Source organism: Triturus cristatus, chromosome 7 (genome assembly GCF_964204655.1).
Source record: "Triturus cristatus chromosome 7, aTriCri1.1, whole genome shotgun sequence".
NCBI lineage: Eukaryota > Metazoa > Chordata > Amphibia > Caudata > Salamandridae > Triturus > Triturus cristatus.
The window spans coordinates 1828285165-1828311180 of NC_140590.1; the positions used below are offsets into that span (position 1 = coordinate 1828285165).

Consider the following 26016-nt stretch of genomic DNA (forward strand, 5'->3'; position numbering starts at 1 on the left):
TCCCTTAAAATTGGGCATCAGACTTGCCAAATTTTATAAAAATTTGTTGCTGATTAAAAGGCATCCTAGGGTGTTGTTCGGGGTCTTCACATAGAGTTTGTTGAAAGTCCAGTACAAACTTTTATGCCAAGGAGGTTGGTTTTTCAAAGGGATCAGAGGAGGTTTATAGATTTGGAGATTCAAGAACTCATCGTTGGCGTGTATTTTTTTATATTGAGATGAGTAAGGCCACGTTATTACTGAATCATCTTTGCTCCTTCACTTCAGTTGTCGAAAACCACAAAAACAGAAAACAAAAAGTAACAAAAAGAACAGGAAAAGCACAGTAAATGAAGAATGCAAATGCAGAACCCAACATTGCGCCAAAACCAATAACAGATGTCTCTGGAAGCAAAATAGCCAAGGAGACCCAGCAAGAAAATCAGGGAGAGGGAATAGGCAAGAATGCATAAGCATTTGACTAGAGAAGCTCACACTTGAATGTGACATGTGTACATTTACTTCAGCCTCAGTCATACATGATTGTGAAAACTCCTGCAAAAAAGTTTGCTGTGTATTTCAAAATCAGGAAAACTATCTTTTTGCATAGTTTTTAAGCAGAGAATTGATTGGGAATTCCACAAGTATTTCTTCCTACAATATTTTGGTTGGGGTGTGTCTAGTGGACTAAAATGGTGCATTTGGAACAAATGCTGTGGCATGATAGAATAATAGTTGAGAAACTGCAATGTTGTTGGGGTCAAAATCAGTAATTTCTCCATCTCCTACTTCTTTTCTAGTCTGACCTGTCATCCCTTCCAGGAGAACAGCTTGAGGCGTTCGCTTACTGTAGTAGAAACCCTTCCAATGACATTGGTTCTTCCTTAGTTCTTCTTGTTTTAAAACCTTAACCTTAACATCTCTGCGGAGTTTCAATACATTGAAATGGGGAGTTGCAGAGACTTTACATTCTGAAGACTCCTAAAAACTCAACTATCTTGAGGGATTGACTTACTGAGCCCCGGAGCACTTAGACTCCCAATGTTCATGTGTGTTTGGCCCTTGATGATAATGATAATCCAGATTATATGAGTAAGTGCCATAATATAGGAAAAAGGTTTGCACACCTCTACTCATTTGCAGTTGTACAGTAATCATGTAAGCGTGCAGAGACATTAGGCTCAGTAAAGTCAATGCATTATCCCCTCCAGGAGTGTTTGAAAACTTTCCACCAATAATGTGAAATATATTAAAAAACATGTTGTCACCTCCTTGTACCAATTACACATGTATGTATTGTGGTGTGGTTTCTTGAAGTAGGAATCCTGCAAGAATAAATTAAAGATACAGCTTTAGTGACCCTTTACTGAAGTGTAAAACCGTTCTTGCTACCATTTGGAGCTGCTCAATGCTTCTGTTGGACTGAACCCCCCCCCCATCTACAGCTCCAAGCCTGCCCAACCTCAGCAAATTCTCAAGTCAACCCCATGCACCCCTGGAATATGCCCTGCCTGCTCTCTGTAGCATTTACCCCCCAGTGTCCTCCCACACTGTCCTCTCCCATTCTCTTTGTACCTCGTTTTCATATCTTGGGTGAGCATTGTAGATTACCAACATTCCCTGTCAGAATACCCCAGATACTGCACATTCTGTGGCATAAACCCATCACTTATAACTGGACATGTAGGTTGGAATAAGCTTTGGAGAAGTTGTCTGAAGTATGAAAATGTGTGCTTATTTAACTTATTGTCAGATTGCCAATTCTTTGTGTAATCATTTTGCAATGTGTTCTTTCAGTTTCCCGTCCCTGAAGAAGACACAACCTATGCCTGCACGTTTGTTCCGATGCCAGCGGTTCATACAAAACATCACCTGTTTATGGTTAGTTTTCATCATTTATGTTGTTTTATTGGGAGCATTTATGTCTCACAGATGGCCGGGGATAGCCTAACCTAGGTCAAAGCATTACATGCTGAGATGCCTGGCTGACAGATACACTGATCAACGTTTACATAGGGAGAGGGGTCATATTACATGACCATGGTGGTAGTCAAATGACAGCCCTGGTGGATCATTCATGGGTTAGGAAAGGCATTTATACAAATACTGAACATATTACCATTTACAGACTGGCATGCATCTCAAAGTGTGTGCTTGTAGTACATCCCAAATGCCACTTAAAGTGTTTGCTGGTGGCAGAGGGTAGGGAGGGTAGAGTCCGTACTGCCACCTAGACTGCCGCTGAGCCCCTCTACATCTCTATAAATCTGCTGCATAGTTCAGACATAGTGGGTAGAGTTTCAGTGAAGGAGGCGGTTGCTTGTCCGCCAACACCAATGAAAACCTGAGTGTGGGCCAAGGCCAGAAGCCTTCAGTCTTCATCTGCAAAGTCAAAATAGGACTCTATCTATTGAGTAAATACACAATATGTTTTGTGGAATGATATAGCAGTAGAGTTCATCTGTCAAACCATGTGAACATCTTCAACAGAGAGAATGCTGAAGTGGCCTGAAACCTACAAATGATACTAAATCCTATAAGAAATTAAGTTTGGGAGAGAATTGCTTCCTTGAGGTTTTTTTTGTTCCACTTAAGCAGAAATGGCCAGATGTTCTTAACATTGGTCACAAAAGAATGCCGCAATTTGTAACCAGTATTTTGAAACCAGTCTGGTATTTTGTGAACTGAACTAAGTACCAATAGGAGGATTTGGAAAATACGGAATCATAGTGGGTTGCAGTTTGACCTACTTCATGAATATAATATGAATATAATTCACTGCCATCAAAGGGGTGGTGGCCGGCTGATGTCAGCAGACCCCAGTGTAAGTCTGTTTTTAAATAAAGCAATCTTTTTTTTAAACGCAGCTCATTTTCCTTGAAGGAAAACGTGATAAGTTTGGAAAAACATGTTAATATTTTGTGAGTGCATTTCACTATGAACACATCCCTTTCTAATTTGCCATTTCAAAGGGACTCCCAAGACAAGTTCCTTCCAAATACTTATCTGCTATGTAGTTACAACCCAAATTGTGATTTGCTAACATGGTATACAATCGCAATTTGTGTTTAGTACATACCAAAGAGCCATTTTGCCATTGCAAACAGTACAATTGTCCAACTGTAAAAAGCCTTAGTAAATTTGTTCTTAGTCTTCAGGTTTGGGCTGATTCCTTGCAAGCATAAAATTGTTCAGTAACAGCAAAGACAGAGCACAGCACAAACAAGTATTATCTCACTTTACTTGTCATGGACGTGACCTATAAGCTCCCACTTTGCTTCACCGTAGATCACATCTTTAAACTTATTGCGAGGTCTTGGCTTGTAGACTCCCATTCGTCTACCTTAACGAATTACGGGCTTACCAATCATATAACTATTTGATTCTACCTTTCATTGAGACTAACGATTGCACACTGGTATTGCCTTGCCCCTATGACATCTTCATACTAGAGAAAAATGGGTTGCTCTTGCTGGTTGTGTACATATACAAATTTATGGACTGAAGCCTTTAGAAAGTCATCTCACGACAAAACACGTGTCGGCTGTTCTTCATCTATACCTACGTCTCAACTTCATTGGAGATCAAGATTAATGAATATTGATCGTTTCAATTATTGTTTTGGTTGGAATTAAATTGATCACTGACTTGTGTTAGTCACATAATACTTGTTTGTGCTGTGCTCTGTCTTTGTTGTTATGGTTATTGTATATGGAGAGTTTCTCTATGTACTTAGTGACACTGTGATGGCACGGTGAAGACATTGAGCATGCCGAAGGACGTTTTGCACTCTATAATTTGCAAACTAACAGAGGTGCTGGCTTTTCTTGTAAAACCACTTCCATATTTCTGTATATTACATGTAATTGTTCAGAATGGATTTGTTGTATCTAAAATCTTTAAGAGACAAATGCATTTTTACTAATGAGACTATCATGTACCTGGGCATTGTAGCCAGGGTAAAATAGACATGCATCATCCTTACTTATTGTTCAGTTTAACTTAGTCAGGATAAGAACATCGATCACTATAGAAGAAATTTAGCAAACAGGCATACTTTAAAATGTTTAATGTACTACTAAATATCACCTCATTGCAGAGTAGTACCCCCTGTTCAATTTGTGTATTAACGCCTATGTTATGATAGGTTATGTTATGCAGATTTATAGAGCGCAGTATCACCCTGGAGGGTATACTGGGCTGGTGTGAATCTAGACAAATCTAGGGTCTAATGAGACTACTCAAAAAGCCAGGTCTTCTTGTGGAACTCAAGAAGTAAGAAGGAGGCTCTTTAGGAGTAATGTATGGGAAGGCTAGACCTCCAGATCTGGTATTCTCTCTGTGTGGTATGAGCAAGTAGGAGTTTTGGATGAGCAGCGGTGTCTGGAAGGTTTGCAAAAGCAGATGCAATTTTTGAGGTATGCTTTGCAGTGTAATAAAGTGCTTTGAAAGTGTTGATGAGGAGGTTGAATTGTGATTGTTTTTTTATGGGGAGCCAGTGAAGCTCCTTCAGGTGTGTCGTGATGTGAATGCAGCACTTGGGAGGTTGTCTGTGGTTAGTACTACAAAACGTACTCCAAAATGTTAGTTTTGCCTATACTTAGATTTGTGGAGTTCTCCCCGCCGACTGCAGAGTATTCACAGGGAAGTGGTTTGGAAAGGCGTAGACTTACTACAAAAGGGGATGGGAGTAAGTTGGGGGCGATAAGAGAGCAATTTACGGAGGGACATCACCCACACACGATTAAGCCAATTGCATTACTCTGGGAGTGGAGAAATGTAACTTACTCTTTTGTAGTAAGTTTACAATCCTAAAATTTAAAATTTACTACAAAGTGTAACTTACTCAAAAGTTTAACTTACCGCTGTGAATCAGGCCCAGTGTCTTTAGAAGTTTTAAATAAAATTGTGTAGCTTCTGCTAAAGATGTTTTAGTAACTTAAACTAGTTTGATTAAACAAGCCCCAATGAGCATGGCTGCAACAGATTCCTTTGGAATTTTTTTAAAGACACACTTTAAATATCTCCTTCAAATTTTAATAACTATGTAAAACATTTTATTAAAATAATTGAACCTTTAAAAAAATGTTAACGATCTAATGTAATATATTTAAAAATTCCAAATAAATAGTTGTTACAATAATTCTGTATTAGGTTTTAAAAACTGGGTACAATAACAGTGAAAGTAACAATAACAAAATAAGCTCTGCAATCTCATCAAAATAGTCTTGAATACTTCTTTCCTGGTGGATTAATTTAAATGCACTAATGACATTATCAGTATATCAGTATCTCAATGTTTGTATCATCCGTATTTTTGGATTGTTAATTTTATTCACCAATTATATTACATTCTCATAAACTTACATAATATACTATGATCATCCGAGATACAAACTCAAACTCACTGTAAACTATAGGGAGTTGTCCTCAACTTTTTCAAAATATGTGGATCTGGCATTTAGACTGTACAGAGTATGTTCAAATGTGTCTGTTATCCAGAGACATAGAATTCCTATTTTGGCAACAGCCAGAGACGCTGCCATCCATCTACTAGTGAACATTTGCCTTACCAGTAATCCACAATTAATGCAATTAGTGGAGTTAGTGCATTTGGGTCTGTTTGTACATCTTTCTAGATCTTGCCCTAGGAGGTGCTACATTATGGGCAATCCCACTGAACATGCACCGTGTAACATTCCTTGTGACCATATTCCAAGCAACTCGCATCAGTTCTTAAATTTTCTTTGCACAATTTGTAAGAAGACGAAAGCCCTCTCAGGCAAATATTAAAATAACTGAACTTGTGTCGGACTTGTACCTGTCATGGTTCTACATTAACTCTTTCCACTGTTATCATCTTGTCTCCTGGTGCTTCAGGAGCAGTAATAGAGGGTGTGGCTACAAGTTCACTTACGGGGATCAGGGAGCCGAGAGAACTCTTGGCGGTAAAAGGAAGCGTATGGACATAGTTGTGACTGATCATTGTGCAAAGGGCGAAGGGTTAAGAGATCAAAACGGAATCCACCAGGACTTACTGGAAGACCTAGTAATGGAGGAGGAAACACTAGGCCCCAGCCTGAAAGGGACATGGACACAAAACAATTTGATAAAATAGTGTCAGATGCTTTGAAAACAATTACAGCCCGGTTGGTCCGTATAGAGTAGCAGCTGGGTCTATTATTGCAAACCATAAGTGTTCCTGTAGTGCGATGTAATCTGGGAGGGCAAGCTATGGATGGTGGTACTATTGAAAGGGGGACTAACGCCCCTCCTAAGGTTCCAGAGGACAGGAGTGCTATTGAAATTAGCCCAACAAATATGCGCACTAAGATAATTCCACCTGAACATCCCCAGTCCTTAGTTCATCATTCTAATTACCTGATGACCACAGTGCCTGGCCTGGAGGGCTCTTCTCAAGGGGAAAGAGTAACCACCATCTGTCTAAGACGGTATGGCGGTAGTGGGGAGAAGCAATGGAAAGGGAAAAAATCCACAACTGGTCCGGTGACTGACCCGTCGAATAAGATGGGTGAGAAAACTATTATAAATTTACTCCCGGAGTGCATACCCTATACCTTATTTTAACTGGGGTCCCATCCCTTCCACCTGGTCGAGAGGAAAGTTGCTAGAGCCTTATTAACAAATAGGCCCATTGGTGTCCCTGTAAAATCCAGACCCGGATGAATTGGCATAAGCATATTATTATGGCAAGGCGGGTGAGTAGGGTGGGCAAAACAGACACAAATCGAGAAGGGGATTGTGTAGTATTACAATTTAATGATAGAAGATGTACTGACACCGCACTGGCACAGCTCAGAGACTCATATCATGAGTCGATACAGGCCTGGTCATTAGGTTCTTTAAATCCTCAACATCAAGGGGCTCCTAAGAGGCTATTACCCTGGCAGCAACCTAATAATACACATTCGCATCCCCTGCCCTCTTCATGCTTTAACCTAAATCGTTTTGAGGTATTATCCGGCCTCACAGATATAGATTGACTACCCGCCACCCCGAGAAATTTAGATAAATTGGTCATCCCAAGTGAATTAGAGAATGTCCCTAAAGTAGCAGTTAGCATAGTTATCCTCCGCAAAACAAACAAATTGGAGAATAGTCCACATCCATCTACACTCCCCCCACTGAGAGCACAGGACGTGTGGGGTCAGATACAAACATCATGCCCACAATGCCGGCTACTTCTAATAATAAGGAGGTCAAAATGGTAAACGATTATGATATCCGACCCCTCAGACTTATTTCCTGAAACATTGCAGGTATTCGCCCGAAGTTATCGGAGAGGTCTGGTTGCAATACGTTGAACATTTGACATCATCTGTGTCCAGGAAACTTGGTAGAGGGATACCATTGACATGGATGGTTAGTGCTCTTTTAATGTCCATGCAACTCCATCATTAGCAGGAAGGGCAGAGGGAGGATTGGTGACTTTGATTACAGTGAAATTTGGGTCAAATAAAATAGAGAATATAATTGACTCTCCCTGGTATTAGCTCATTTTGATCTCTAATTTGAACCAGGTTCAAATATTATTGAACCATTGGTACCATAACATCTTTGATCAACACAATTGTGAGGTCATCAATACTCTCGAGGAGGAAATTAACACGGTTTCAGGGAAATGGTACCCCTTGTGCATAATTTGGGTGCGTGATTTTAATTGTATGCAGTGCCAGCATAGCTTACACCAAGCATGTGGGGTTTTGGACACTTAGAACCAACCACTGTCACATTTTAATCACACTCTGCAGAGTGAAGCACTAAACACCATTATTGTCGTAAATGATTTGTGCTTGGTTGATACTCTTGTTAGCACTCCACTTACTCAGTATCCAACTTATATAGGGGGAGGAAGGGAAAGCACTATAGATGTTATGATGATATCTAGAAAATGTGCTTACCTTGTAGACAGTTTTGAGGTGGAACTAAACCCTGCTAGTGATCACAATCCCCTCACTGTCTCCCTATATGTAATGGCCCAAGAGGGAAAAGATGATGATCGTCCACTCTAGTATAATTCCAATCAAGGGATGAGGTCAAAATGGAGGAATATAAATTCCTCTCAATTTGAGGAGAATATTGTTAAAACTAACTTCATCCCAATTATGAATTGCCTATCTGACGACTCTCCCCCAGATGTGGTTCTACAGGACTTTGAATCAATTTTAAGGATGTTGCGAAAAAATTGACAAAATCAGTGAGAAAAAGGAAATCTCAGCAGATAAGTGGGTACAATGTTGAGTGCTCAGGGGCACAAAAAGATCTTAAGAAGGCTTTGCACGCAATTCCCTGTGATAAAACTCTTATTAAAAATGTGAGACAGACCTATAAATGTATAATTAGTCGGAGGAAGGACGAACTGAGAAGACTAGCTTGGGAAGATCTTGAAAGAGCAAGTATCCTCAAAGATTCCAAGAGCTTTTGGAAGGTTATAAATCGCCCCCTCTTCTCGAATGACGTTAGGGGTATGGAGTCAACAATATCGGGGGAAGTTTGGGAATCCCACTTCTCAAACATATTCAATCCAAATGGTTTACTATCTCAAGAGCAAAGTGACGATATACCCATTAACTTACACATGGCATATCAACTTAGCTCTTCCCTACCAGTATGTGAGGTTGAGGATGCTTTAGCAAAAGGGAATTTCCTCGAAAGCCCCAGGGCCTGATGGGGTACCCTTAGATATGTTTACAAGCAATCCACATCTATGGGCTCCCCTTCTGGCCAATGTATTTAGAGCAGTAATAGTTGGTCGTATTCCATCATCTTGGAAGGAGGCAGTTTATGAAAAAGGCAATAGGAATGACCCTGCATGTAACAGGCCTATTTCTCTAATCAATACTACATGTAAAGTCCTGGGAGGGTAATACTCACACGTCTGGAATCCTGGGCCAACAGTCCTAAAGTTAGGAGTCCTAACTTTATGACTCCTAAACTGAGAAAGATCCTAACTTTAAGACTTTTGGTATTCACAGAAGGCATTTAGGAGTACTAAAGTTAGGATTCCTAACTTTACTACTCCTAAACTGAGAAAAATCCTAACTTTAAGACTTTTGGTATTCACAGAAGGCATTTAGGAGTCTTAAAGTTAGGACTCCTGGGGAGGAGCCTAGCGCTTGACCAAGATGGCCGCGTGAGCTTAGAGCTCCCGAGACCCTCGCGCCCTCCGTCGACTATCCTGACTCAAATCCTGATGGTATGCATGGCACCGTGTTGCTGAGTTGTCAGGGAGGCGATTGATGCAACCCGCGACCGGATCGCCCACCGGGAACCGGACTTATGACTGGCGAAAGATTGCGGCCTATCTCCCGGAGATGCCAGGGGCTAGAGTTGGCAGGATGCCCGACTCCTAGTTGATCAACAACGGCCTGGTGAGGTGTGAACTACCGGACGGAGGCCCTCGCTCTTTCACTTTCGGTTTCGTTCCCTTTGTCTGCCCGGACACTGTCGTGCTCTGGGTGGCTCTATAACCCCAGGGACGCCCGGTGGGCTATTTTGGAAGAACAAGGCGGACCTGCTCACTCCTTATACCTCTCTCTGAGAGGGGACGGTCCTCACTGCATTGGATTGCTTGGAGTCCATTATGTCGGGCAAGGCAGAAGGAGATAGGCCGAAGACTAAGTCCACCAGGCGGGGAACGTATTCCCAAGTTAATAGTATGGACCGCTACGCCCTCCCGAAAACATCGCCGAGTGGATCGAGCCAGGCGCCGGATGCCCAGAAGGAGGACTTGCCTGGGACCCCGGAGCTCTCCCTGCAGGATGTCATGGGCGCGCTGGATGGGATGCAGACTGCGATGGGGAGGCAATTCGAGGCCCTGGCGCATAAGGTGGATGCTATCCTGGTGGATGTCAACTTGATCCGCTCGGACCTGGGCAAGACAAACGAGCGCGTTAAGGACCTGGACCATAAGACCACGGGCCTCGCTGATGAGGTCGCGGACCTGCAGAACGAGGTCCGGAAGCTGAGGGCCGAAAGTGACCTCGCTGCCCGCCGGCTGGAGGACTTCGAGAGCCGGTCCAGGCGCAACAACGTGCGCGTAATCGGGGTCCCGGAGTCCTCGGATGAGGCTTCGGTGGACCTGCTTGTGGAAGATTTGGTCCTCAATCATCTGAAGCCCAAGGGCCTTGGGAAGTTTTTTGCGGTGGAACGGGCCCATAGGGTGCCAGGCGGACGGCCCAAGGCGGGTGCCCCGCCGCGGCCGATTGTCGCCCGGCTCTTTCATTTCCGAGATCGGGACGCTATCCTGCAAGCTTCGAGGGTGACGGGCCCAGTCCCCTTCCAGAATGCGTCGGTGAATTTTTACCCGGACTTTACCCAGCAGGTGCAGAGACAGCGACAGAGCTTCCTGGGAGTGAAGCGAAGGCTTCGGGAGCGGGACCTAAAGTATGCCATGCTTTTCCCCGCCAGACTACGGGTGGTGCATGAAGATCGGACATTCTTTTTTGACTCTCCTGTTATGGCCGATGAGTGGCTGGACGCTTTGCCCCGGCGACGGACCGGGGACGACGCAGCTGAGCATGGAGACAGTGGCCGGGATGGACAGGGCTGATAACTCAACGCCGGCCTGACATGATTTGACCATATTTGTAGATTTGAATAGAGTGCAGTAATTGTGGAGGGTTGCGGGAGGACGAGGGGTGCTCTTTTCCTCCCTTGGGGTACTTTTTGTAGATTTTTGTTTTTGTGGGGCGACAGGCACACTGCAAGTTGGGGGGGCTTTTTAAGCTGCAGCAGGGGTGCAGGGTGGGGGGAGTTATGGGGAGTTTGAGTGTGTTGTTGGGGGGGTTATTTTTGCAAGGCATGATGATTATCCTCAGGGTTGTTCCATGGTGGCGCCTCGGGTGTGGGGTGGGCCTCTTTCCGTTTGAGGATGGGGGTAGGGGCCTAAGTGTTATAAGCTGGAATGTTAATGGTTTGGGGGATCGCATTAAGAGGGGGATTGTTTTGCAATTTCTGAAACGATCAATGCCTGACGTTGTACTGCTGCAGGAGACGCACCTCATAGGCAATACGTGCTATGCTCTGAATAGGAAGGGGTATAAATTCATTGCACACTCGGGATTCTCTTCTGGGTCCAGGGGGGGCGGGCATCCTCGTTAGAGCATCTTTGCCTTTTGAGGTGGACTCCACCATCGTTGACGATAGGGGGAGGTTTGTGGCAGTGGCGGGGCGGTGGGAAGGAAGGACTTTGGTTTTGGTTTCAGTTTATGTCCCGCCGGCCCTGCAGGCTGCCACATTTGCTGAATTGGGCAGGGCTTTGCTGACTCTCCCGGGGGGTCTGCTGGTAGTGGGAGGGGATTTCAACGCTGTGGGTTCCGGACTGCTGGATAGATACCCGCCCAGGGACACAGGGGGGGCTCAGAAATGGCTTCCAGACCTCCTAGACACGTTTGGCCTGATAGACTGCTGGAGGCTCCGGCACCCCACACAGAGTCAATACACGTTTCACTCTGGGGCGCATGGTAGCCTCTCCAGGATTGACTACCTGCTCACTCTGGCCGCACATGCCTCGTTGTTATCCGAGGCGAGGCACATGGCACGTGGTATCTCTGATCACTCGCCAGTGTGGATCCGGCTGGATCTCGGTCGGGAGGGAGGAGGGAGGGTGGCCCCCATTAACCCTTGGTATTTCCGGGACCCCGAGATGCGCAGCGCCCTGGTAAAGAAGGTAGATAATTACTTTAAGGACAACCTGGGATCCGTGGACTCGGCGATCTCGCTGTGGGAAGCTTTTAAGACCGTGCTTCGGGGGGAGGCCCTCTCCCTGGTGGTGACTGCCAAGAATCGGAGGGATTGCGAAGTGCGGCGGGTAGAGGAGGAGATTGCGGCCCTTGAAGGGGATATGGAGGAGGAGGTCACGGAGTCCTCATTGCATGAGCTTTGCTTGAAGCAAGCGGAGTATAGGGACCTGGTGACTGACGCCGCCAAGACCCTCAGTAGGGAACAACAGGGCCGTCTGTATGATCTGGGAGATAAGGCAGGGAAACTCCTGGCGTGGCTGGACAGGAAGGAACGGGTCAATAGAGTGGTGCCAGAGTTGATTGGAGAGGGGGGAGAGGTGATTGTGGAACCTGAAGGGATTGTGGAGTGTTTCGCGGAGTATTTTCATAGGGTTTATTCCTCTGTGTCGGACAGGCCGCCCGAGGACTCGTCTGACCTCCTTCGTGATATCGAGCTGCCCTGCCTCTCTGACATAGATAGGGACGATTTGGATGGCGACATCACGGTTGACGAGGTGGCGGGGGCGATTCGCGCGTTGAACTCGGGTAAGGCCTCTGGACCGAACGGACTGCCGATCGATCTGTACAAACTGTTCCCGGATAGGGTCGCCCCTCACCTGCGCGCCATGTTCTTGGAGGCGCGGGGGGATGGGATACTTCCGTTGGATCAGCGGCTGGCGTCGATCGTGGTCATACACAAAGAGGGTAAGCCCCGAGATCGATGCGCCTCCTATCGGCCCATTTCACTCCTCAACGCTGAGCCGAAAATTCTGGCCAAACTCCTGGCAACCCGTCTGATTAGAGTACTTGGCGATCTGGTCCACCCGGATCAATCTGGCTTTATCCCGCACCGAAACACAGCATTGAACCTTAGGCGTCTTCATGGTGTCATCGCCAGGGCGGGCACGCTGCGTGAACCGGCTGTTGTGGCATCTCTCGATGCCACGATGGCCTTTGACACGGTGGAGTGGGCATATTTATGGGCCGTGCTGGCCAAGTTCGGTTTCAGTCGCGGGTTTGTGAGTTGGGTCCGGTTGCTGTACGAGGGGCCACTAGCGAAAGTTGTGGTGAATGGTCGGGCATCTGCTCCTTTTCAGCTTGGAAGGGGTACTCGGCAGGGTTGCCCCCTGTCGCCTCTGTTGTTCGCCCTCGCCCTTGAACCGTTGGCTGCGTGGATACGTTGGCACCCGGATATAAGGGGCCTTCGGTGGTCGCCCGATCACGAGGACCGGATTTCACTTTATGCCGATGACATCCTGCTGTATCTTGCCTCACCTAAGAAGTCACTTATAGTGGTCTGTGACGTACTCGCATCGTTCGGTAGGAACTCGGGGCTTGTGATTAATTGGGGCAAATCGTACTTGTACGTTCTTAGTGGCGAGGTCCCACCGATCCCTAGAACATGTTCGATACAGGTTGCCCAGCAAGGTTTTGTGTATCTGGGGATTTTTATATCCATGGATCCTGCTGTGCGCTATGAGAGGAACCTGCTCCCCCCCTTGGCACGCTTGAGGCGAGATGTTGAGGGTTGGCGGAGGCTGCCGCTCTCCCTTGTTGGGCGTGCGGCCCTGTTTAAAATGATGTCTCTTCCCCGCTTCCTCTACGCCCTCCAGAACACCTTGGACTGGGTACCGGCTAAATACTTTCGGGAGGTCGAAGGCCTCCAAAGGACGTTGCTGTGGGATGGGAGGCCGCGAATAGCTATTTCAAAGTTGACGCTCCCATGGTACGATGGGGGCATTGCGCTCCCAGACATCCGATGGTACTACTGGGCCACGCAGTTGAGCGCGATCAACCATGGGTTTTATGGCCCTGCCCTCAGCCCTGGGTATGCCATGGATAGGTGGCTGCTGCGCGGCGGCAACTACTACAGGGCGTTGTATTCACGGTCCCTAGACTCATCCCTCACGGGGCCCACAGGTGTGGCGGTGCGCGTATGGAAGATGGCGACCGACTCGCTGGGCTGGAAGGACAGGCCAACCCTTGCTACCCCATTGTTTGAATCGGAACGGTTGGGAAGACTCTGGCATACGAAGGGCTTTGATAAGTGGGATCTGATAGGGATATCCAAGGTGGGGGATGTGCTGCATAAGGGGAGGGTGAAGTCTTTCGAGGAGTTGCAGACTGAGTTTGAGCTAGGGCCTTCAGAGTATTTTAGGTATATCCAGCTGCGTCACGCCCTCCGATCAGTCCTAGTGGAGGGTGAGAAGGTGCCGGAGTCCTCCCCCCTTGAGGACCGAGTCCTTGATGGTCACATGCCCGAGAGCACGATTTCGCTCATATATAAGAAGTTGATAAACGTCCGGGCAGACTTGCTATTGGGGCTGAGAGAGCAGTGGACCAGGGATGGCCTCGAGTTGGATAATGAGGACTGGCAGTCAGCGGTTTCTTCGCCTAAGGAGGTTGCGATCCCGTCGCGTCTGAGGCTGGTGCAGCTCAAAATACTGCACCGGGTGTATGTTACGGGGCCACGGCTGGTCCACATGGGATTCTCGGAGGATGGACTGTGCAGAAGGGGCTGTGGTATGGTGGGTACTTTCCTGCACATCATTTGGGAATGTGGGGTCATTGTGGAGTTCTGGAGGAGAGTCCATGTAGTCATGGGGGAGGTGACGGGCATTGTGATACAGCCGGAGGCGCGGTGTTGCCTCCTGAATGTATGGGGGCCCACTGATCTTGATGAGGCGCAGACCCAATGGGTGACTCTGGGTAACATGGTGGCTAAGAGGGATATAGCGCGATTATGGGGCTCCTCGGGTCCCCCTACACTGACCGCGTGGAAGGAGAACATGGATTGGAGCATGTTTAGGGAGAAGACGGTCTACTGCTCTAGAGGTCGCCCCCGGAAGTGGCGCGCCATCTGGGGGCGGTGGAACCAATATAGGGGGGGAATATGTCTTGCCCCGGATCTGGAACCTCCCGAGGAACAGCTTTCCCCCTGACCTACCTTCCAGTACAGTTTGGTCTAGGTACCCGTTCTGGGCCTCTGCTGCTCCCCTTCTTCCTCCACACACAGTCTTATAATTAGTAGATGAGTGGGGTCCTGCCTCCACTGGGGGCTTTTGCCATGGGATTTCAATGTTCTGCCTTGCTGGGGTTTGTTGTGTGTTTTTTCTCTGTTTATTTAAAAATTGGACCTTTGCATTACTCTTCGTACTGTACCTGGGACGCATTACTGTATCTAACTTGCAATGCTGCCGAACCTTCGGGCTGTCGGCTGAATAGCTGTGTCCTGAATTTCGAAATAAAGGTTTTCCAAAAAAAAAAAAAAAAAAAAAAAAAAAGTTAGGACTCCTAACTTCTGTGAATACCGAAATGAGTAAGTGCCTTCTGTGAATACGAAAATGAGTAAGTGCCTTCTGTGAATACCAAAATGGTAGTAAGCTTAGGATTTTGTCTTAAGTTAGTTCTGTGAATCGGGCCTAGGGTGAGCACGGGACCCACGTCTGGGCATACCCTTTCCACACAGGGCGAACAGCAAAACACAAGATGATGGACGGAATCTGGGTTTAATCCATCGTTATTTTGCTCACCCCGCCACCCCAGTTCAGACATGGCCATATGCAAACCAGTCTTGACCCTGTGCCTCATGGGAACAGTCCAGCCTGAACTGCCAAGCCATGTCTTCCCTGGACCGGAATCAAGCATCCTAGGACCGGTTTCGGGGTTTCACCCCTCTTCAGCCAGGATAGCTTGACTCCAGTGGCGTAGTGAGCACGGGACCCACGTCTGGGCATACCCTTCCCACATAGGGCGAACAACAAAACACACAAGATGATGGACGGAATGTTGCACATTGGCAAAACATTCACCCCCAGACACAGATCTGGGTTTAATCCATCGTTATTTTGCTCACCACGCTACCCCAGTTCAGACATGGCCATATGCAAATCAGTCTTGACCCTGTGCCTCATGGGAACAGTCCAGCCTGAACTGCCAAGCCATGTCTTTCCCTGGCCCGGAATCAAGCATCCTAGGACAGGTTTCGGGGTTTCACCCCTATTCAGCCAGGATAGCTTGACTCCAGTGGCGTAGTGAGCACGGGACCCACGTCTGAGCATACCCTTCCCACATAGGGCGAACAGCAAAACACACAAGATGATGGACGGAATGTTTTGTTGCACATTGGCAAAACATTCACCCCCAGATTCATGAGTAGAGCCTCACATTTAGACCTCCTCACCTTATAGCCTGAGAATTCTGAGAAAAATTAATCTAGGACATGAGTGCCGGAATGAAGTTATTCAGATGTGAAATAGTGACCAATAGGTCATTGGTACGATACATTGCCATATGCTCACTTGCCGTTTTAAACATACCTGCAATCATTTGCCCTTTATGTACAGTTACTGCCAGTGGTTCAAGTTCCAATAGACAAAACAAGGATGATAGGAACCCCCTGTTTAGTGCCTTACTGGATCTATATCCAAGATGAGATGCATCTGCCATAGTTTTTCATCGCTACTGGGCTGATACAATTCTACTTTACTTTGGTGATAAAATCTTCACCCTGTCCTATCTTATCCATAATAAGGAATAACTATGACCATTCTACCGGGTCAAATACCTTTTAAGTCCACATAGAGCATGATTACTAGTTGTTCAACTTTCCCTTTTTAGTCTGCCATAAGAGATACATAAGTATTTGCAAAAGATTGATGGATGAAACGTGTTTGGGATGGACAGAGAGTGGTATGTAAGCTTTCTGTCTATTGGCTACAACATTTGTAAGTATTTTTATATCACTGTTAATCAGAGATATTGAACTTCAGTTTGTGCATTTGAGAGGGTCCTTTCCTAATTTGGGTATTATGGATATCTTTAGCCTGGTAAATTCAGCTAATAGAAATCCCATTTCACTAGTTTCTTTGTAAGTTTTGCATAATATTGGTTCAACCAAGTATTTATTCATTTTATAAAACTCTATAACCAGTCCATCCTCCCCAGAAGCATTACTTGTAGTCATACTATTGATTGGCATTTTTATATATTCCTCTGAAATGTTTTTGTTCAGTGATAGCCTTTCTTCATCTTTTACTTGGGGTGATTGCAGGGTTTGTATGAAGTTGTCTTTGTCAGTCATTGATTGTTTCTTATCAGATCTATGAAGTAGTTCATAAACTTCATTGAATTTCACCATTATATGAAGCCGGCTAATAAACAGCTTGCTTTGGACATTTGTAATTGTTGTGATTTTAATATTTTTGTCTTAATTGGACTGCAAGAAGCTAGAGCAGCTTTTTCACCATTTTCATAACGCCATTTTTGAGGAGGAATTGCATGGTTTCTGCATGTTTGGTATACAAACTGTTCCGGACATTTTTGGACAAGAGGACACTTATAATAGTTCAGATGCAGTGTTGATATTGAATAAGAACATAAAGTGTTGCGCTTTTTTTTCAAATGCTGTCTTTCTGCTATATGTTTTCCTCTGTGAGTGCTGCATCTCCCATCATTTCCATCCGAATGTACCAGCAGACCAAGGCAGAGTTCACAGACCCGCTCATTCACAGAAATGTATGTGTTCAAGAAGTAAGGTAACCTCATCTTGTCCTCTAGGTACTTATGATTGGCAACATTCATGCGTCATATTCCTGAATGTGGGGTTATTAAACGTCCATTGGAATGAATATGTAATATATAATGGTCTGCAACACTACCTGCGATAATATGTGCTGACAAGGGTTGCCTAGTTATTAGGGTAGACAATAGAAAAAAGGCTCTACTAATGCATGCCTCATATACACAGGATGGAAATGTGTAGTTGCTCTCATTTAGCTTCAGTAGCTGCAAGTATCTATAATGCCTAACCTGTCATGATGTCCTGTAAAATACTTCTGTATTTAGTTTGAATGCAAGATCTGGTCTGCCAGAATGATCTAGGACCGGGTCCATGACAATGTTCCAGTCGGCATCCAGTATGACTTTCTTATTATGTTGTGTTATATTATTTGGATTTGTGAAGTGCGACTTATCATGAATAGACAGTCTTCATCTTCTTGCTGAATTCCAGGTGTAAGAGGAGGCCCTTATGTGTAGAGGAAGTTTGCTCCAAGTGTTGGATGCGAGGTAGGAAAAGGCTAGTCCTCCTGTCGAGGTGTTAGTGAGAGGTGTCATGAAAATGTTAAAGAGGGTGGAGCTGAGGGATGATCCTTCAGTTATTTTGCAGATCAGGACCTTGGGCTCTTGATTGTATGGAGGGAGTCTGGCTTGCTGAGTTCTCCCTGCGAGGAAGAAGCATATCAATTTGAGGGCTGGACCCTGGATGATTTTTGCATGTAGGCTTTTGATGAGGTTGCAGTGTGATATGGTGTCAAAGGCAGCTGAGAGGTCCAGCAGTATGAGGGCAGTGATTTCTCCTTGGTCCAGTAGGGTGCGGTCTGTAGTGAAGATGAGTTCTGTCTCTGTACTGTGATAGCTTTGAAAGCCAGATAGGAAGTGGTTGGGAAGATTGTGGAGTTTCAGGTGGTTGGTGAGTTAGATCTTCTCTATCACCTTCGCTGGGTATGATGGAAGGAAGTTGTTCAGTTCGTTTGGTTCTGCCAAAGGTTTATGAGGAAGATCGTGACTATAGCATACTTCCAGTCCTCAGGGAAGGTTGTGGACTCAATGAAGGAATTGATGATGTGAGCGAGGAATTTTCCGATCACAGGTCCTCTTAGGTTGTAGATCTAATGTGTACATGGTTCCACGGGGGCCCCAAAATGGATGGTTTTCTTCCAAAGGATAGCAGCAGTCAGGATACATTCTCTAAGAAATCTCTCTTTTGGCCAATAGCATGTAGAGATATACTTAAGAGAGAGTTAAATCAATTATCTTTATTTTTGCATAAAACATATCTACCCATACTATCTTGTGATGTATGCATAAATTCACAGACTTATATATCAGAATCATAACCCATCCTTTCCTGTGTTCTAGTTGTATGGTAGATCTACATTGTGTTATATTTACAAATACTACCTTCCCGAAAGATTCTTTTCAACGTTTTGTTTTTTGTCAGGGTCTGGTGAGTTTCTTGTACAAAAGCCAAGTTGGGATAGTGAGTACCTGGAAATGTTACCACTTTTTCCATTTTTTGAAATGAGTAAGATCATTAACATTGAGAAATACTACTGATAGGCATCTGGATAAGCTACACCCACAGTGTATGATGTGACCATTGCTAAGTGAAATCTTCTAAGGTCAAGTCTTCCTTCTTATATTAGAAATCAGTTCACAATAATAAAGAAACTCAGTTGAGCCACAAAGAAGGCTCTTTTCTAAACACTTTCACAGTGATGTATAACCCCATAGTTAAGTGGGTAAGTTGACTATCCAGTTCCTGGGCTAGACACCCTGGAATGTATACTGTAAGTAAGTAAGTACATTTCATTGACCGGTTGATTCATTAAAATCTTTACAGTAAAATAGGCATAAAAATGTGCGCAAATTCCCCCGCCTTCCCCTCCCTCGAACCCTAAAGTCTCATAGCAGCATGGGTCTCACTGTTCATACGATCTCACAGTTTGTTATTAGTTCACACATTCCAATGTACAAGCGTATTTTATGTTGTGTAACATTTCATAAAATAACTGTGAAAAATATGTGATTTCAGAGACCTTGTAAAAAAATGCAGCAAGCCTAAAATTAATTAATTAGTGAAGGCCATTGGCGGTAAAACCCTGCTTCCAGGTATGTTGCATGTGATGCTGCCCTTTAAAGGTTCGAGTGCAAGTAGTAAGGGCTAGAATGCTAGTTCCTCGTGCCTCAACACTGTTGTGGTGCCTCAACAGCCTGCAATGTTTGCCGAAGGGGCTGGAATTTGAAGGGTCGATCTTCGTTTTATCTACTGTGCCCTGCTAAAACACCTATTGATGGCTATTTGTTGCCGAGATCTGTCTATTTGATTTTGAGCTCTCACGCAGAGTGCAGAGGGCAGTTTTCCTGATTATTGTTATGACCTATCAAAGGGCTATGGAAATTTTGGTGGGTTTACAAGTGCCTGTCTGATTAAGTGTGTGAACTTCACCACTCTAGCAAGGATGCAGGTCTTTATATCGGAAAAACACCAGTCCAAAGCCTCCTTGCAGGTTCTCATGCCCTTGGCCCTAACAATGAGGTGGAGCAGCCGATGATGTCTCCGGGTAGTTTAGGACAGCATCATTTCTTGAAGTAAAAACATAACCAGCAGGAAACTGCACCATCCTTGTGTGCCCAGGCTGGATAACAGTCCGTAATTGTGAGTGCAATGAGCCTCATGAACAGAATCTTCCTGCAAGCCTGGGCCAAAAGCGCCTCTCGTAAGTATTGTTGAGCTTGGCCCAGTATGTATGACGAGTACAATGCTCTTGTATTAGGATTGTGAGCCAATGAGGCCCAATCTTTTTCATACGAGATGGCCCGGACCTGCTGCTTCACTGCGTTTGTCCAGGCAGATATCTGTATCTCGGGTGAGAGCAGGCTCTCTGCCTCGCTCTTCAGATTCACAATTGCTTGGATCAATGTGAAATACCAGAGGAGTCCACATCCTTGAAGAGGGGTTCCCATTGATGTTTTAGGGTGTTATCTGAGGATCTTAGGCCCCTGATGTAGAACTTAATTAAGTCTCCCTGTAATACTGTCTGCCAAGTCGAGTTCCAGCCATAGCCTGGCTTTCCTGGTTTAGCTTGGAGCATGCAGCACTGCCTTATAGGCTTTTACCTGGGCCGCCGCTATGAATTGATCCATGGCTCCTGGAAAAGCCAGGTGGCTGTAGTTGATGGTCGGAATTAATTTCCCCTCAAGGACTATCAGAATTGGCTTCACAGTTGTGCTTGTCAAGCATTGGCTTAGTCGCTTCAATGTAAAGATTACGCGGTCGGCCTTTGCAAGTAGATGTTTTATATGGGTCGCCTGGTTGGCCCTCTCTGCGAGCCAGACCCCAAGGTAGTTGGAGGCAGGTGTTGTCCCTATTTTATGATCTCCCAATTGCCAAAGGGCTTGCCTTTTATGTGGGTATTTGCCATATAGAACTATCTTGGTTTTGCTTGGGTTGACTGGCATATGGTTTTACTTATTGTACTTGTGAAGTTCATTTAGGTCTCTCTGGCGTCCAACCGTAGTATGGTCCATTACTACAGTGTTGTCCGCATACTAAAGGGGTGAATCTATGTTGTATATAACAGTTCTTCAATCTGATGCCCTTTGGGGCATGGGCAGATTAGAGCACCCAAAAGCCACCCTTTTTAGGATTCTTCTTTCAGCTAAGATCCCTCCAGATTTAATTATTTCACCTTGTTGGCAGTGACTCCTGTATATGAACTAAAATTGATAAAGGTATTCCCATTCATCCTGATGATAACTGTAGGTTTCACTGCTGAGAACTCCATTGTCGTTGTTACAGTTTACAGTGAAGGCTGGGCTATGTCCATTATAGGGATTTCCAGGTAGCTGAGACATTTTTTCCAATGTTTCTTCATCATCAAGTTCTTTGATGTGTTTACCTGAGGTAATAAACATCATAGCTGACTCCATATGTCCATACCTAATGACTCATTTACTTATTTTTAGTCTAAAGGCAAAAAAAGCCCTTCCTTTTCAGATAAACTTCATTTGAAAGGTCTGAAGTAATATATATGTATTGGTTGGGTCATTAATAATGGACTTGGTTTTACGTAAAATAATCTGATATGCATGCCTGCTGATGTCTTGAAAAACATACCACGATTCTTCTATATTTGTCAGTTTCTATTCATTACAACTCCAAATTCTATGTGCCCTTTGAGATACCAGATGTGGATCAAAAATGATATTCATTGGGACTAGTAATAAACATTTCAAGAAGCAATCCATATAACCTTTTTCCTGTTTTTGTAGGACACCTGAGATTTGTACATTGTCTCTCCTACTTCTGTCCTCCAAATCTATCACCTTGTTATACAATTTCCATATGTCCGAGCCCCAATCTGGTAGTTTATTCATTAATTTTTCCAAGTCTACAACTCTTTTTCTGTGACGTCTATAACACTGTTGAAGAAAGCTCTGTCAGATATTGCACTTCAGAAGTCATCTTTGCCTCTGCTGTAGCTACGAATCGATTGGGCAGTTTTATATGCTCAAGTTCTTTCAGCAGAGCATCCTATGTGGTTTGTCTTCATGTGTGTCTCCGCCATATCCTTTGTTTGAGTTGCCTGTTTTTATGCACCACTCTTTGAAAACAGCAATTCTGTGTGCTGCTGCCTGAGACTATGTTAGTATTTATATGAATCTAGGTCCAATTTGTCCTGTAGACTTATTGTGCGATTAAAGACAGACATTCACACATTGAGTTTGAACCTGAAATGCAGATATAAAATTACATATTGTTTTTTATTTATCCATTACGTTCTGGAACTGTAGCCTGTTGACTTCACCATACACAAGGAAGTATAAGGTCTTCTGCCATGTAGCTAAGACCAAATGGTATGGGAGTGGTTGCAGTCAATAAGAAAAATTATTTTTCTTTTGGTGAGTTGGCTGTGTGCCCGTAATCAACAGATAAGGAAACCAATGTTTCTTGAGGAAATTTAGGAAGAACAGTTATCCTGACTTAATGATCCACTGTGTTCCCAGAGGCAGAGGAGCATTGAGAGGTACTCCTGTCTTCCTCCATGTGTTTATTTTGTTTTAAGTGACTTTATCAGTTTTTTTTGGTGTGAATACTAGAAGTAATTGCAGAAATGTGCATTAAAAACACCTATTTATCAACCATACATGGAGCTGGCAACATCCTAAAAAATGTCTGATGAGATCTACTGAAATCAAAAGTGAAATGCACCGTTTCCTCTCATTGATAAACTCCATTATAAAACAAATTAACTCAAAGCAAGTTTTAACACAAGAAATTAATGAAGAAGAAAAGAGTGGCGGGGAGGTTGGGGGCTGGGTCAGACAAGGAGTGAAAGAGTGAGTGGGTGAGAATGTAGAGAAGGAAGGGGGACAGGGGGGAAGAAAAGGAAGTGAGGGAAGGGTAGGTGAGACGAGAGTGGCTACAAGAAGAGCAGTCTGCCTATTATTTCATCAAAGACGTGGGATCAAAAAAAGTCAAAATGGGTGAGTCATCCAGTCTTTAGCATACAGATTTCGGTTGTCAGTTCTTCTTCAAGGGTCCCCAGGCAGGCGTAGTGTCAACACCATCGGCTGGGACACCCGTGATGCACCATGAGGGCCAAAGTGTAAGCAGGTTCAGGTAGCTTTAAGTAATACCCCTGATGTCTCCAGAAATGTTGCCAGGCAGTGAGTCAGTCTCGCTATAATGTGTTTGTAATAAGCCATTTTGTACATGTCCTGCAGCCTAGAATAATATGACAGGCTATCAGCTGGGTGCCATAGCTGGAGAATGCACATTTTAGCCATAGCCAGCTCAGTGACCAACCATCTTGATGGTTGGCTAGTGATGTCAGTCATTGTAAAGTGCTATGAAGAAGAATCAACTAGGCTGTGACAGGTTATCTAAGAGGAACAGTCTTCCTGATTGTTGCTGTCTCTGAAGTCCAATACTGGGCCAGTGAGGGACATTCCCATACCAAGTGTACAATATCTCTCTCCAGGGATCCACAGCGCCACCAGGTCACTGTGGAAAGTAGTAAGGAGTGTTTGAATCAGAATGGCTTTCAATGCCATATGTGAAGAATATTAAAATAGCAGGCTTTCCTAAGTAACCCATCCTGAGGGACCAATAAGTCTGCTAAGTCCTCATCTGTATATTGCAGACCCAGCCGTCCGGTCCACCAGGTCTTCAGTGAGCTGGCCACTGGTGTGGAATATCGGTGTTCCACCAGATATTGGTACAAGCCCAACATCACACCTTTGTACGTGCCCCACTTTCTCAACTATTCCAAAATAGGGGATGATGGCAGTACTATGGGTGTGTAGCCTAGCTGTTGCCTGGGACAGCTTTGAAGACATTGGTAGTTCCAAAAATAATTTAAAGGAAGGTTCTATTGGGCCAATGCCCCAACAAAGATTTGTAGAACTGGTCCATGAGTAACTCTTATAGAAAGCATATGCCAATAAAGTTGAAGATGTTTCACAGGGGTTCATTGCCATCTATTAGCATTGAGGCGTTGCACCATAAGGGCACTTCAAAGTGGAGTGAGGGGTAGACTTTCACAAGTGCGTGAGATCTTTTCCAGGTGTAGATAGCAGTGGCCAAGACTGGGTGAGAGGAGAAGAGGATTGCCAATGTACAAGATCCGGGTGCCTGCGAGTTAGCCAGCTAGCGCAGGCTCCTTGATGACCCACTTCGGAGTGTCTGTATGTAGAAAAAAGGGTTCCCCTAGTTATTTTTAGGTTCAAGAGGAGGGCAAAGGGCACATGTAAGAAAAACAACCTCTTGTCTAACCTATTTTAATTGTTAGTGATAATTATTCATACCTTTGATAATCCCCAAAGCTTCAGAGCATTACCAATAGACAAAACAAGGATGATAGGAACCCCCTGTTTAGTGCCTTACTGGATCTATATCCAAGATGAGATGCATCTGCCATAGTTTTTCATCGCTACTGGGCTGATACAATTCTACTTTACTTTGGTGATAAAATCTTCACCCTGTCCTATCTTATCCATAATAAGGAATAACTATGACCATTCTACCGGGTCAAATACCTTTTAAGTCCACATAGAGCATGATTACTAGTTGTTCAACTTTCCCTTTTTAGTCTGCCATAAGAGATACATAAGTATTTGCAAAAGATTGATGGATGAAACGTGTTTGGGATGGACAGAGAGTGGTATGTAAGCTTTCTGTCTATTGGCTACAACATTTGTAAGTTTTTTTTTTTTATCACTGTTAATCAGAGATATTGAACTTCAGTTTGTGCATTTGAGAGGGTCCTTTCCTAATTTGGGTATTATGGATATCTTTAGCCTGGTAAATTCAGCTAATAGAAATCCCATTTCACTAGTTTCTTTGTAAGTTTTGCATAATATTGGTTCAACCAAGTATTTATTCATTTTATAAAACTCTATAACCAGTCCATCCTCCCCAGAAGCATTACTTGTAGTCATACTATTGATTGGCATTTTTATATATTCCTCTGAAATGTTTTTGTTCAGTGATAGCCTTTCTTCATCTTTTACTTGGGGTGATTGCAGGGTTTGTATGAAGTTGTCTTTGTCAGTCATTGATTGTTTCTTATCAGATCTATGAAGTAGTTCATAAACTTCATTGAATTTCACCATTATATGAAGCCGGCTAATAAACAGCTTGCTTTGGACATTTGTAATTGTTGTGATTTTAATATTTTTGTCTTAATTGGACTGCAAGAAGCTAGAGCAGCTTTTTCACCATTTTCATAACGCCATTTTTGAGGAGGAATTGCATGGTTTCTGCATGTTTGGTATACAAACTGTTCCGGACATTTTTGGACAAGAGGACACTTATAATAGTTCAGATGCAGTGTTGATATTGAATAAGAACATAAAGTGTTGCGCTTTTTTTTCAAATGCTGTCTTTCTGCTATATGTTTTCCTCTGTGAGTGCTGCATCTCCCATCATTTCCATCCGAATGTACCAGCAGACCAAGGCAGAGTTCACAGACCCGCTCATTCACAGAAATGTATGTGTTCAAGAAGTAAGGTAACCTCATCTTGTCCTCTAGGTACTTATGATTGGCAACATTCATGCGTCATATTCCTGAATGTGGGGTTATTAAACGTCCATTGGAATGAATATGTAATATATAATGGTCTGCAACACTACCTGCGATAATATGTGCTGACAAGGGTTGCCTAGTTATTAGGGTAGACAATAGAAAAAAGGCTCTACTAATGCATGCCTCATATACACAGGATGGAAATGTGTAGTTGCTCTCATTTAGCTTCAGTAGCTGCAAGTATCTATAATGCCTAACCTGTCATGATGTCCTGTAAAATACTTCTGTATTTAGTTTGAATGCAAGATCTGGTCTGCCAGAATGATCTAGGACCGGGTCCATGACAATGTTCCAGTCGGCATCCAGTATGACTTTCTTATTATGTTGTGTTATATTATTTGGATTTGTGAAGTGCGACTTATCATGAATAGACAGTCTTCATCTTCTTGCTGAATTCCAGGTGTAAGAGGAGGCCCTTATGTGTAGAGGAAGTTTGCTCCAAGTGTTGGATGCGAGGTAGGAAAAGGCTAGTCCTCCTGTCGAGGTGTTAGTGAGAGGTGTCATGAAAATGTTAAAGAGGGTGGAGCTGAGGGATGATCCTTCAGTTATTTTGCAGATCAGGACCTTGGGCTCTTGATTGTATGGAGGGAGTCTGGCTTGCTGAGTTCTCCCTGCGAGGAAGAAGCATATCAATTTGA

The 26016-nt window shown here is 44.3% G+C and overlaps 1 protein-coding gene across 1 annotated transcript in view; it reads left to right on the plus strand.

Annotated features, from left to right (window-relative positions):
* Positions 1-26016, plus strand: part of LOC146813317 (putative DBH-like monooxygenase protein 2) — a 289399-nt gene that overhangs the window by 50349 nt on the left and 213034 nt on the right. Inside the window, exon 4 of the mRNA XM_085615381.1 lies at positions 1777-1860. Within this exon, the coding sequence (XP_085471507.1) occupies positions 1777-1860 (84 nt within the window). The remainder of the gene's footprint in view (positions 1-1776; positions 1861-26016) is intronic.